Genomic DNA, 14174 nt, shown 5'->3' with positions numbered 1-14174 from the left:
GCAGTACTGAGGGAATCTCTGCTGCACTGCCTTTCGGATGAGACTTTACCTGAGGCCCCATCTGCCCTCTCAGATGGACGTAAAAGACCCCGTGGCACTATTTCGAAGAAGAGCATGGGGAGCATGGGTTGAATTGAAAAATAAAAAAGGGGCGATCACCCTGCTGGATGTGTATTATAGATCCCCAAACAGTGGGAGGGATTTAGAGGAGCAAATATGTAGGCAAATTGCTGTGAAGTCCAAAAACCATAGGGTAGTAATAGTAGGGGATTTTAACTATCCAAATACTGATTGGGACAAATATAATGTGAAGGGTATAGAGGGTGCGGAATTCTTGAAATGCATTCAAGAGAACTTTTTTAGTCAGTATGTAGCAAGCCCAACACGAGAGGGGGCGGTCTTGGATTTAGTTTTGGGGAATGAAGCTGGGCAGGTTGAAGGGGTATTAGTGGGAGAGCACTTGGGTGCCAGCGACCATAATTCAGTCAGATTCAAGTTCGTTATGGACAAGAATAGGCCTGGAATAAAAGTTCTGAATTGGGAAAGAGCTAATTTTGCTAAGTTAAGGAGTGGACTGGAAACAGCTACTTGTGGGTAAATCAATGTTGAAACAGTGGGAGGCATTCAAGGAGGCGATCTGGAAGGCTCAGGCCAAACATGTGCCCTTAAAAAAAACAGGCTGGGGAAAATAATTCTAGAGCCCCCTGGATGTCTAGGGACTTACAGGGGAGGATTAAGAAAAAAAGGGACGTTTATGTCATATACCAACGGCTAAATACTTTAGAGTCTTTAGAGGAATATAGGAAGTTAAGAGGCAAAATTAAAAAGGGTATTATGCTAAGAGAGAGCACAAGAAATTCTTGGCCAGTAAAATTAAGGAAAACCCTAAGATGTTCGATAACTATATTAAGATTAAGAGCATAACTAAAGAAAGGATAGGGCCTAACAGAGACCTTGAGGGTAATCTTTGTGTGGAGGCAGAAGATGTTGGTAGGGTTCTTACCGAATACTTTGTTTTCACAAAGGAAAGGGGTAATGCGGATACTGCTATCGAGGAGGAGTGTGATATTCTGGATGAAATAAATATAGTGAGAGAGGAGGTATTAAGGGATTTAGCAGTTTTGAAAGTAGATAATTCCTCAGGCCCGGATGAAATGCATCCCAGACTGTTCAGCGAAGTAAAAGAGGAAATAGCAGAGGCCTTGACCATCATTTTCCAGTCCTCTTTGGATTTGGGCATGCTGCCGGAGGATTGGAGGGCTGATAATGTACTACCCCTGTTTAAGAAGGGAAAAAGGGATAGGCCGAGTAATTACAGGCCTGTCAGCCTAACCTCAGTGGTGAGAAAATTATTGGAAAAAGTCCTGAAAGACAGGATAAATCTGCATTTGGAAAGGCAAGGATTAATTAGGGACAGTCAGCACGGATTTGTTAAGGGAAGATTGTGTTTGACTAACCTGATAGAATATTTTGAGGAGGTAACCAAGAGCATCGATGAGGGTAGTGTGCACGATGTATATATGGACGATAGCAAGACTTTTGATAAGGTCCCACATGGTAGACTGGCCATGAAGGTTAAAGCCAATGAGATACAGGGCAAAGTGGCAAGTTGGATCCAAAATTGGCTTGGAGGTAATGATTGATGGATGTTTTTGTGACTGGAAGGATGTTTCCAGTGGGGTTCCACAGTACTGTGTCCCTTACTTTTTGTAGTATATATCAACGATTTAGATTTGAATATAGGAAGTATGATTAAGAAGTTTGCAAACGACACTAAAATTGGTTGTGTGGTTGATAATGAAGAGGAAAGTCATGGGCTGCAGGAGGATATCAATCTACTGGTCAGGTGGGCAGAGCAGTGGCAAATGGAATTTAATTCAGAGAAGTGTGAGGTGATGCACTTTGGGAGGTTTAATAAGGAAAGGGTATACACATTATGCGGTACGCCACTTAATAGTGTAGATGAACAAAGGGACAAAGGGACCTTGGAGTGCTTGTCTACAGATCCCTGAAAGTAGCAGGCAAGGTGGATAAGGTGGTTAAGAAGGCATACGGAATGCTTGCCTTTATTGGCTAAGGCATAGAATATAAGAGTAGGGAGGTTATGCTTAGATTGTATAATACTTTGGTTAGGCCAGAGCTGGAGTACTGCGTGCAGTTCTGGTAGGCGTATTATGGGAAGGACGTGATTGCACTCGAGAGGGTGCAGAGGAGATTTACTAGGATGCTGGCTGGAATGGAGAATCTTAGTTATGAGGACAGATTGGATAGGTTAGGTTTGTTCTCATTGGAACAGAGGAGGTTGAGAGGAGACCTCATTGAGGTGTACAAAATATTGAGGGGCTTGGACATAGTGCATAGTAAGGGTCTATTTCCATTGGTGGAGGGGTCTATTACGAGGGGGCATAGTTTTAAGGTGGTTGGTGGAAGGTTTAGAGAGGATTTGAGGGGGGGCTTCTTTACGCAGAGGATTGTAGGAATCTGGAACTCACTGCCTGGAAGAGTGGTGGATGCAGAAACCCTCACCACTTTTAAGAGATGGGTGGATGGGCACTTGAAGTGCAGTAACCTAGAGCTGGTAATTGGGATTAGACTGGATGACCTTTTGTTGGACGGTGCAGATATAATGGTAAGTACTGCAGGGCATAGCATACGGCCAGGGTGATCTCCTGGACTAGTTTTGATTGCCTGGATGGGTCGGAGAGGAATTTTCCCAGATTTTTCTCCTTAAATTAGCCTGGGCTTTTATCTGGTTTTTGCCTCTCCCAGGAGATCACATGGCTCCGGTTGGGGTGGAATGTAGAATGTTTCAATATAAGGGTTGTCGCAGTTGTGTGAGGCGGGCTGGGAGCTCTTTGCCTTTCCGTCATTGTTTATAGGTTGATATGTAACCTGTAGGGCTGCTGACCAAGGGCCGTGCGGCTCTTTGTCGGTCGGCGCGGACATGATGGGCCAAAGTGGCCTCCTTCTGCGCTGTAAATTTGTATGTTTCTATGTTTTTATGTTTTTATGTTCTCCCCGGTGTCCTGGCCAATATTTATCCCTCAACCAACATCACTAAAAACAGACAATCTGGTCATTATCACATTGCTGTTTGTGGGAGCTTGCTGTCGCTAATTGGCTCCCGCCTTTCCTACATTACCCCTCAAAAAAGTACTTCATTGGCTGTAAAGCGTTATGGGACATCATGAGATCATGAAAGGTGCTTTATAAATGCAAATCTTTCTTCCTTTCAAGAAAAGACACTGAGTTAGATCAATGCATGCCAGAATTTGAAGGGGATGCTGGGACTGACAGCATGAAAAATATTGTCCTAAAAAAAAAATACAGCAGCAGACTTGAAGCATTCTTTGAAGATTACACGAGGGCCAAATGCTCGAATTTACCTAAGCTCATAACGACCCCATGGGGAGAAGTTGGATGCACAGATTCACAGGCTAAACACTAGCACTGCTGTGCTCTCAACTCACCAATGTCACTCTCCTTAAATGTGAGCTCTGTCGTCCTTTTCAAGTGCTGGGAGATGCCGAGTGTTGACATCTCCGTGGCGTGCAGCAGCTTAGTGGCACTCTTTCTCCTCTCATCTTCCGCGATTTCGCTCCACACAGCCATTTCATTTGGTTTTAAAAGATTGTTCACTGTTTTAACCAGTGCCTAGAGTGTGTGTGTACATAAATAAACAAGAACACAGGATAAAGACTTCAAAAGCTCTCTGTGAGATAAAACAAGTAAGATTCTCGGTTTCGAATGACCTACATTGATAGTGACGTTGGTAATGGATCTTCTATCGGATATGGTCTCGTTGATTGCACTCAGTGATGTGATTGATCGCGAGAGAACCTCGACATATAAAAGCACGTCAGTGGCTGACAGGGCTCCGGTGGTGTTTCGGGCTATCTCCTCCAGGATGCCCCGTGGTTCTTTTATGTTGCTAAGCTGTCAAAAAACACCAAACCCAGGTGATTGTCTTTGGAATTGGTGCAATGTACACAGAGGAACATAGGAACAGGAGGAGGCCATTCAGCCCCTCGAGCCTGTTCCGCCATTCAATGAGATCATGGTTGATCTGTTACCGAACTCCATATACCCGCCTTTGGTCCCGTAATACGTTTGGTTAACAAAAATCTATCAAGCTCAGATTTAAAACCGTTATCACATTTGAACTGCATCTCAGTGAAAAAACAAACAATGGTTTCAACACAACGAGAGAGAAATATGTTCCACCAGCCAATATATTTTCCATAAGTCAGCTATTATTCCCATCAGAGCTGCAAATCTCAGGAATCCATCACCTCGCTACAAGTTAGTTTATTCAGTGCAGCTAAAACTTTTATGCCTTTCCTCCGTTTTTCACCCACCCCCTGCTGGAAGTCTTGTTGTTTCCGTTGGTATCAGTTTGGTCCTCGCACAGTGGCTATTCTACATGTGTGAGCCGGGGCAGTGATTTAGGGCAGGCTATTCAACCGCAGAGAGCATCGCAGCCGAGCCAGACACCCGACATCTGCTCCTTACAGCAGGGGTGGCTGTGTGATGGTCAGGCCAGAGTGGAGGCCATAGTGGATTGTATTTTCCCTGGCGCCAGGAAGACTAAAGTGCCCTATCCACCACCACCAACCCCCCTGCAGCCCCCCCCCCCCCCACCCCCCCGACTGAGATCAGTTATTGCAGCGCATATCAGGAATCGAACCAGGGCAGCTTCCTGTACTGCATCCTCCTACATCCGCGACCTCCAGCACCTAGAAGGACAAGGGCAGCAGGTGCACGGGAACACCACCACCTCCAGTTCTCCCTCCAAGTCACATGCCCTCCCGACTTGGAAATCTATCGCTCTTCCTTCCTTGTTGCCGGATCAAAATCCTGGAACTCCCTCTCGAACAGCACAGTGGGAGTACCTTCACCACACGGACTGCAGCGGTTCAAGAAGGTGGCTCAGCACCACCTTCTCGAGGGCAATTAGGGATGGACAATACATGCTGGCCCTTCCATTTAAAAAATGAATTAATAAAAAAACCTGCCTCGGTGAAGCTTGCATTTAAGCCATCTGAAAATCCCCTGAAAATGCCTTATCAAAAGTTGACGTGTGTGGTTGTCTCAGTCTCAGTTTATTACTAAAATGTGAGTTTGTTGCAAAGCGACAGCAGTTTGCACTTCAGGCCGCTTAACGCACAATTTAAAGCACGAAGGACCTTGTTTTTCTGCATCGGTCTCTTATCTTATTCGAGATGTGGCATTACCTGCTGCAAGGTTTCATTAATCCTTCCTGAGAGACAGGCATTATTTAAATGGCAGGGCGTCTCTGAAATCTCTGAAATAGCAGGGGGAAAAAAATCATTAACTTCAAACAGGTGTTCAACGCATCGTCAGATTGTATTATCGACCAAACTGTTCCCATCAATGTCATTGTCAGTCAGTTTGCCTAATGCCGATTACTTGACAAATAATTATCATATTACTAATAAATCACCTGTCATATAATGTCCTTGAAAATAGTTTAATTACTAATTTAGAACTTATACAATGTGAATTTTGTACCTGATTAAACTATTAGACTCTCTAGCAATTTAGCCCAGCAGTCCACCCCTGGACATACAACCATTATCGGGAAACCCCGTTAACACAGAAATCTTCAGAAGATTCCACCTCAGATGTAGGGAGGCAGCCTTTCAGTTCATTCGCAGGAGTCAGCTGTGGCTCAGTGGGCAGCACTCTGAGTCAAAGGTGGTGGATTCAAGCCCCACACCAGGGCACGTAATCCAGGCTGACACTTCAGTGCAGTACTGAGGGAGTGCTGCACCATTGGTAGGAGCCATCCGTCGGTTGAACCGAGGGCGCATCTCCCCTCTCAAATGGACTTAAAAGATCCCATGGCGCTAATGGAAGAAGAGCAGGGGAGTTCTCCCCGATGTCCAGGGCCAATATTTATCTCTCAACCAACATTACTAAAACAGATAATCTGCTCAGTATCCTGAGTATAGCATCAGTGGAAGGTAAAATTGCTTTGCACAATACTGCAGTTCTAGTTTGATTGCACCTTTGCACACTCATTTTCAACCAATATCTTGCTTGTGGTTTGCTTTTGACATGCAGCACTGCAGTATGATGGGAAATGGGTTGACAGCTACAGCGCTCTAATTCTGGGCTCTCGATGCTAACTGTGCCACCCTGGGCACTTGCTCATTGGAGACCAGGCACAGAAAAAGGGATCTTTTATATCCACCTGAGACAGCAGGTAGGGCTTTGGTTTAACGTTTCAACCGAAAGACAGCACCTTTGACAGTGCAGTGGAGCCAGGAGGTGCAGGAGTGCTCCCCCGACCTGCTCGGCATCCCATTCCGTTGGTGGTCCACACAACGCCCCTCCCCCCACCCACCTCACCCCCGAGACCTACCTTCAGGACGCAGTCAGCGAGGCAAGCGGCTACGAGAATGATTTTCTTAAAATGGCCCGACTGGCCTGTGGAGGGGTAACAAGTGCTGGCTGCTCACCCGAATAATATTTAATGAGGCCCAAGGCCCAATTTTGGGCTGACCTCGGGCCGTGCGGTTGGGAAGTATTTTCAGACATGGTGGCCATTTTGGGCCTGAAAACGGGCCAAAAGCAATTTGCAGCATGTAGCATGTTATCATATTTCTCCGAATGCTTCACCTACAGTAATTACTTTGTGGTATAGTGACTGGTTTGCAAATACTTAGCACACACAGCAAGATCCGACAACCAGCAACAAGATGAGGAATGATCAGTTAATCTATTTAACTGCTAGTGCTCGGTGAGGGAAAATATTGCCTAGGATGCTGGGTGAACTTTTTGAATAGTGCCATGGGATCTTTAAAATCCACCCGAGCAGTGCCTCAGCTTCATAACCTTATCAGAAGGGCGGGACCTCTGGCAATGCAGCACTCTCTTGGTAAGGTAATGGAGAATGAGCCTTTGTTCTGTGTTCAATCTTTCGATTGGGGCTCCAACCCTCCCCATATTCCCCACTCCTCCCTTCACATACCCTCCCTCTCCTTCCCTCCCCTCATCCCCTCCTTTCCCCTCCCTCTCCTCCACTCATCCCCTCACCTACCCTCACCTCTCCTCCCCACCTCTCATCCCCTCACCTCCCCTTACAACTCCTTCCCTCCCGTCCTCTCCTCTCCACTCCCTTCCCCTCCCTTTCCCACTCCTCCCCTCCCCTCCTCTCCTCTCACTTCTACTCCCTTCTTCTACCCTCCCCTCCGCACTCCTCCCCTCCCCTCCTCTCCCCTCTCCTCCTCTCCCCTCCCTTCCCCTCCCCTCCCCACTCCTCCCCTCCCCTTCTCTCCCCTCCCTTCTCCTCCCCTCCCCACTCCTCCCCTCCCCTCTTCTCCTCTCCCTTCTGCTCCCTTCTCCTGCCCTCCCCTCCTCACTCCTCCCCTCCCCTCCTCTCCCCTCCCCACTCCTCTCCTCCCCTCCCCTCCCGTCCTCTCCTCTCCCCTCCCTTCCCTTCCCTTCCCCACTCCTCCCTTCCCCTCTTCTCCTCTCCCTTCTGCTCCCTTCTCCTGCCCTCCCCTCCTCACTCCTCCCCTCCCCTCCTCTCCCCTCCCCACTCCTCTCCTCCCCTCCCCTCTCGTCCTCTCCTCTCCCCTCCCTTCCCCTCCCTTCCCCACTCCTCCCCTCCCCTCCTCTCCTCTCCCTTCCCCTCCCCTCTCCTCCCCTCCTGTTCTTTTCCCTCCACTCCCCTCCGTTTTCTCCCCTCATTCCCTCCCTTCGTCCCCTCTCTTTACCCTCTCCGCCCCTTCCCTCATCCCCTCCCTTTCCCCTCTCCTTTCTTCTCCTCCTCTCATCTCCTGCCCTGCCCTCCACAGTCCTCCCCTTTCCTCTCCTGTGACGAATTCTCTCCCCTCTGCTCTCCTCCTCTCCCCTCATCCACTCCCCTCTTCCACTCCCCTCCCCTCTGCTCTCCTCCCCTCTCCACTCCTCCCCTCCCTCCCCTCTCCACCCGCCCCCTCCCCTCTCCTCTTCTCCACTCCCCTCATCCACCCGTTCCTCCCCTCTGTCTGGCTCTGAGACCAGTGTGCCAAATTAGCTCTGGAAAGTTAGATAACAAGTTCATACAGATTCTAGATTAATTTTTTTTTGTCTAAAGATTATTTTTTTTCATCACCGGTAATAACAGACCTTCACAGATGATGTGGGTGGAATTGGCTCCAGTTTGAAAGCTGAAATCCCTGAAGATATTTGAAATCCACTAATACAGGAGCAATAAAATCCTCCAATTGTGTTCTGGCAATGAGTATGGGCACCACAGCCGCTAGCAAAATCTACACTACATTCATCAATGTCTATAAAATTCATACTGTGTACAGCAAACAACATTCATTTTTTTAAGGCATGGCTATGGTTTCCTCGTATCCAACTTACTGCCGACCACCTCCCTAACAGTGGAAATCAATTACTCACGGCAGATCTCCAAAGTGGGGTTTTGCAAGTTCCTACATTGTTTCAAAGACTGTGAATGTTAGAGTTCATTAGAATGTGTTACTTCAGCATTCAGTGTAGTGGGATCTCTGATATCCAGCATATAAAGTGTAAAGTCCTTACTCCACAGTATGAAACCACACGAGGCACATTCTGGGGACAAGGTCACTCTGTGACCTTAACTCTTTATTCACAGGACTTCAAAGACCATGACCCTGCGAGGGACCTCCCATTTTATACCTGTGTGATCAGGTAAGGCAGGTCTCCCACAAGTTCACCCCTTGTGGTCAAGGTGTGCATCTAGGTTGAGTATATACAGTAATACAGTGGTGCTACATTGTGGTTACATACATGACATCACCTCCCCTCCCAAAGTCTTATTGGGATCATAGGTTTAGTCTTTCAGGTGGTCTACGCTCCCTCGTGGAGCGCTGTAGTTGGGACTCTGATTGTTAGACACTGACGTGAGTGTCTATCACCTGTGGTGATTCCGCCCTGTCTGGCCTGACCGTCGGGGCTGTTCATTCTTCTGATTGCTCTTGTTGCTTGTTCACTGGTGGTGTTGTGAGTTCCATCTCATAGTCTTCTTCAGGTTCCTCCGTGTTGATGCTGAACCTTTTTTTTACTTGGTCCAGATGCTTACGGCATATCTGACCATTGTTGAGTTTTACCACGGTGACCCTATTCCCCTCTTTGTCAATTACAGTGCCCTCAAGCCATTTGGGCCGCATGGCGTGATTGAGGACGAATACAGGATCATTTATTTCGATATATCTCCCCCTCGAATTACGGTCATGGTACTCATTTTGTGACTTGCGCTTGCCCTCAACTATGTCGGTCAGGACTGGGTGAATGAGGGACAACTGAATTTTGAGTGTCTGTTTCATTAGTAGCTTTGCGGGCAGGACCCACGTGAGCGAGTGCGGTCTGGATCTATATGCCAGCAGGAGACGCTATAGGTGGCATTGTAGGGAGGGTCCTTGAATCCTGAGCATACCTTGCTTAATGATTTAGACCGCACGTGCAGCCTAGCCATTGGAGGCCGACTTGAACGGTGCAGTCCTGACGTGGTTGATGCCATTGCCCAACATAAACTCTCGGAATTCACAGCTTGTGAAACGTGGGCCATTATCACTAACCAGGATGTCCGGCAAGCCATGGGTTGCAAAGATCGCACGTAGGTTTTCCACGGTGGTGGATGACGTGCATGAATTCAGAATGATGCACTCGATCCATTTCGAATACGCATCTACCACAATAAGGAACATCTTACCCATGAACGGGTCCGCGTAGTCAACATGAATGCGTGACCATGGCCTGGTGGGCCAGGGCAACGGGCTGAGCAGGGCCTCCCTGGGGGCATTACCCAGCTGGGCACATGTCGTGCACCTGTGAACACAGTGTTCCAGGTCTGAATCAATTCCAGGCCACCAAACATGTGACCGGCCAATGGCCTTCATCAGCACAATGCCTGGGTGCTCGCTGTGGAGTTCCCTGATGAATGCCTCCCTGACCTTCTGGGGCATAACTACCCGGCTGCCCCATATTAGGCAGTCGGCTTGGATGGAGAGCTCATCCATCCGTCTGTGGAATGGTCTGACCTCCTCAGGGCATGCTCCGTGTGTGGGCGCCCAATCCCCAGTCAGGACACATTTCTTAATCAGGGACAGGAGGGGATCTCTGTTTGTCCAGATTTTGATGTGGCAGGCTGTGATCGGGGAGCCTGCGCTGTCAAAGGCATCGACAGCCATGACCATCTCGGCGCTTTGCACCGCTGCCCCCTCAGTGGTGGCCAGTGGAAGCCTGCTGAGCGCGTCAGCGCAATTTTCAGTGCCGGGCCAGTGCCGGATGGAGTAGTCATAAGCAGCCAGCGTGAGAGCCCATCGCTGTATGCGAGCTGATGCATCGGCATTGATAGCCTTGCTCTCTGACAACAGGGATGTTAATAGTTTGTGGTTTGTCTCTAATTCAAACTTCCTACCAAAGAGGTATTGATGCATGTTTTTTACACCATAGACACAAGCAAGCGCTTCCTTCTTGACCATCCCATATCCCTGTTCTGCTTGAGAGAGCGACCTGGAGGCATAAGCCACATGTTGTAGTTGACCCTCAGCATTGCCCTGCTGCAACACACACCCAACCCCACAGGACGATGCATCACATGTCAGAACCAATTTTTTACAGGGGTTGTACAGGGTCAACAACTTGTTTGAACAAAGTAGGTTTTGCGCCCGATCAAAAGCCCGTTCCTGACAGTCCCCCCAAAACCAATCGCAACCCTTACACAGGAGCACGTGTAGCGGCTCCAACAACATGCTCAAGTTCGGCAGAAAGTTCCTGACATAGTGCAACAGTCCCAGGAATGAACGCAACTCCGATGTGTTGCAGGGCCTGGGTGCTCGTTGAATCGCCTCTGTTTTGGATTCGGTGGACCGAATCCCATCTGCAGCAACCCTCCTGCCCAGAAACTCAACCTCAGGAGCTAAGAATGCACATTTCGACTTCTTGAGTCGCAGGCCTACCCGGTCCAGTCAGCGTAGCACCTCCTCCAGGTTGTGGAGGTGTTCCTCGGTGTCTCGGCCCGCGATGAGCATGTCGTCCTGGAATACGATCGTTCCAGGAATGGATTTAAGCAGGCTTTCCATGTTTCATTGAAAAATCGCGGCTGCTGATCGAATGCCAAACAGGCACCTGTTATAAACGAATAGTCCCTTGTGCATGGTGATGGTGGGCAGTAGTTTAGATTCGTCAGCCAGTTCCTGGGTCATTTAGGCTGAAGTGAGGTCCAACTTGGTGAACAGCTTGCCGCCTGCCAGCGTGGCGAAGAGGTCCTCCGCTCTCGGGAGCGAGTATTGATCTTGTAGGGACACCCGATTCATGGTGGCCTTGTAGTCGCCACAGATCCTGACAGAGCCATCCGCTTTCAGAACGGGAACGATGGGGCTCGCCCAGTCGCTGAATTCAACAGGCGAGATAATGCCCTCTCGCAACAGCCAGTCCAATTCGCTCTTGATCTTTTCCCGTATCACATACGGCACCGCTATGGCTTTGTGGTGCACTGGCCTGGCATCCGGGGTGATGTGTATCAATACTTTAGTGCCTTTGAACGTTCCGACGCCAGGTTGGAATAGTGAATCGAATTGTTGTAGGAATTGTGAGCACGGACTTCGCTCCACAGATGACATTGCATGAACATCCCGCCATTTCTAGTTCATCTCGGCTAACCAGCTCCTCCCCAACAGTGCGGGACCATTGCCCGGGACAATCCAGAGCGGCAGCCGATTCACTAACCCATTGTGTGTGACAGCCAAAATTGCACTGTCTAGCACCAGAATGATTTCTTTAGTGTAAGTCCGTAATTGTGTCTCAATACGTGCTAATTTGGCTCCACTGGCTTTAAGTGGCCATAGCTTCTCAAATTGCTGAACGCCCATGAGTGACTGGCTAGCCCCAGTGTCCAGCTCCATGCGTACTAGGATACCATTTAATAAAACCCTCATCATCATTGGTGGCGTTTTGGTGTATGAACTGTGAATATTCGCAACATGGACCCGCTGAACCTCGGCGTCCATCGATTTGCCCCAAAAGTCATCCTGCCTCAAAGAACCCTCTTCTGGCCCATCTGCCTCATATATTAGTCTGGTTGCAGACTTCCTGCACATTCGAACTAAGTGGCCACTGAGATTTCAATTTCTGCAGGCAAACTTGAAATCTGCAAGATCTGGCTGAGTGTTTTCCCCCACACCTCCAGCATGAGTTAAAGTTTCCATCGTTGGCCAGGCATTCCGCGCTGACTGTCCCTTTGACTGCTCTTAAGTACCCTATTAGTGGGTGTCAATGGCCCCATCCCGGGCCGCATTGTCCACTGTGATGGCGTGAATGTCCGTTCAGCCTGCCATTGTCTCTGTTGAAGTCCTACTCTGGGGTCTATTGCTGCCTGGGGAGTGTCGGACTGCCCCTGCCTGCCTGAGGGGCTCTGAGTCGCATTGATGATGTTGACTCCCTGATCCATCACCGCGTTAGAGGCAGAATTGCGCGCGTATATTATTTTCGTCTCTTCCTCCCCCGCCATGAAAGTTTGAGCTATCAACGCCGCCGCTTCCAAGGTCAAATCCTTGGTCTCAATTAATTTGCGGAAAATTCCCGCATGACCGATGCCCTCGATAAAGAACTCCCTTAACATCTCCCCCCCCCTGCAGGCATCTGTGAACTTACAGAGGCTGGCCAAACGCCGGAGGCCCGCTATGGAGTCTGGTATGCTCTGTTGTTCACGACGTCGGTGGGTGTAGAATCTGTGTCGGGCCATATGTATGCTACTCGCCGATCAATTTGCTAAGTTCTTCAAAGGTTTTGTCCGCCGGCTTTTCGGGTGCTAGTAAGTCCTTCATGAGCGCGTAAGTCTTTGGTCCGCAGCTGGTCAAAAGATGAGCCCTTCGCTTGTCGGCCGCTGCATCCCCCAACCATTCTTTCGTAATGAAGCTTTGCTGAAGCCTCTCGACAAAATCATCCCAGTCTTCCCCAACACAGTACCGTTCCCCTACACTACCGGTGGCCATTCTCGTGGGTCATGAATTCCCGTTTCTCGTCGCCAATGTAAAGTCCTTACTCTACAGCATGAAACTACACGAGGCATATTCTGGGGAAAAGGTCACTCTGTGATCTTAACTCTTTATTCACAGGACTCCAAAGACCATGGCCCTGCATGGGACCTCCCTTTTTATACCTGTGTGATCAGGTAAGGCAGGTCTCCCACAAGTTCACCCCTTGTGGTCAAGGTGTGTATCTAGGTTGAGTGTATACAGTAATACAGTGGTGTTACATTGTGGTTACATACATGACATAAGGGATCCTCCTCCCTCCCCTCCCCTTCCCTCCAAACCCCTCCATTTCTCTCCCCTCCCTTCCATTCCCTTCCCCTTCGCTCCCCTCCATTGTCCTCCCCTCACATTACCTCCCCTCCCCTCCCCACCCCTCCTCTCCCCTTCCCTCCCTCCCCCATCACTCCCCTCCCTTTTCTCTCTCCTCCCTCTTCCCTCCCCTCCCCTCTGCTTTTCTCCCCTCCCCACTCCTCCCATCCCCATCCCTCCCTTCCCCTCCCCTCCCCTCCCTTCCCTCCCTCTTCCCTCCCCTCCCTCTTCTTTCCCCTCCCCTCTGCTTTGCTCCCCTCCCGACTTCTCCCCTCCCCTTCCCTCCCCTTCCCTCCCTCCCCTCCCTCTTCCCTCCCCTCCCCTTCCCCTTCCCTTTCCCTCCCCTCCCCTATCATCCCCTGCCCTCCCCACTCCTCCCCTCCCCTCCCCATCCCTCCCCTCCTCTCCCTCTTCCCTCATCTCCCCTCCCCTCCTCTATCTTCCCCTCCCCTCCCCACTGCTCCCCTCCCCTCCTCATCCCTCCCCACCCCTCCCCTATCCTCCCCTCCCCTCCCCACTCCTCCTCTCCCCTCCTCATCCCTCCCCTCCCCTCCTCCCCTCCCCTCCCCTCTCTTCCCCTTCCATCCTCTCTCCTCCCCTACCTTCCCCTCCCTCCCCTTCCCTTGCTGGATAATGGAGTGCGGCGGATAACTGAGTCTATGGAGTCTTTGATCTTACATGGATTTTAAAGCAAGACAGTAGGCGTGGGAACAAGGATATATTGCAAGGAGTAGACCATTCAGCCCCTTCATCTTGCTCTGCTATTCAACGGTCAATAGCCAATAAGCAGCCCATCTTACACTCCGCCCATTCATACTTGCATTGATG

General features: G+C 49.7%; 1 protein-coding gene across 1 annotated transcript in view; it reads right to left on the bottom strand.

The window, feature by feature from the left end:
- adgrl4 (adhesion G protein-coupled receptor L4) overlaps positions 1 to 14174 on the bottom strand; it is a 159301-nt gene that overhangs the window by 67845 nt on the left and 77282 nt on the right. The window contains exons 4-6 of the mRNA XM_070886523.1: positions 5235 to 5305; positions 3757 to 3936; positions 3471 to 3654 (exon numbers count right to left, since the gene is read on the bottom strand). Of these exons, the coding sequence (XP_070742624.1) occupies positions 3471 to 3654; positions 3757 to 3936; positions 5235 to 5305 (435 nt within the window). The remainder of the gene's footprint in view (positions 1 to 3470; positions 3655 to 3756; positions 3937 to 5234; positions 5306 to 14174) is intronic.

Source organism: Pristiophorus japonicus, chromosome 8 (genome assembly GCF_044704955.1).
Source record: "Pristiophorus japonicus isolate sPriJap1 chromosome 8, sPriJap1.hap1, whole genome shotgun sequence".
NCBI classification, from domain to species: domain Eukaryota; kingdom Metazoa; phylum Chordata; class Chondrichthyes; family Pristiophoridae; genus Pristiophorus; species Pristiophorus japonicus.
The sequence above is the reverse complement of the archived record's forward strand: the minus strand, read 5'-3'. Positions and strand labels throughout refer to the sequence as shown.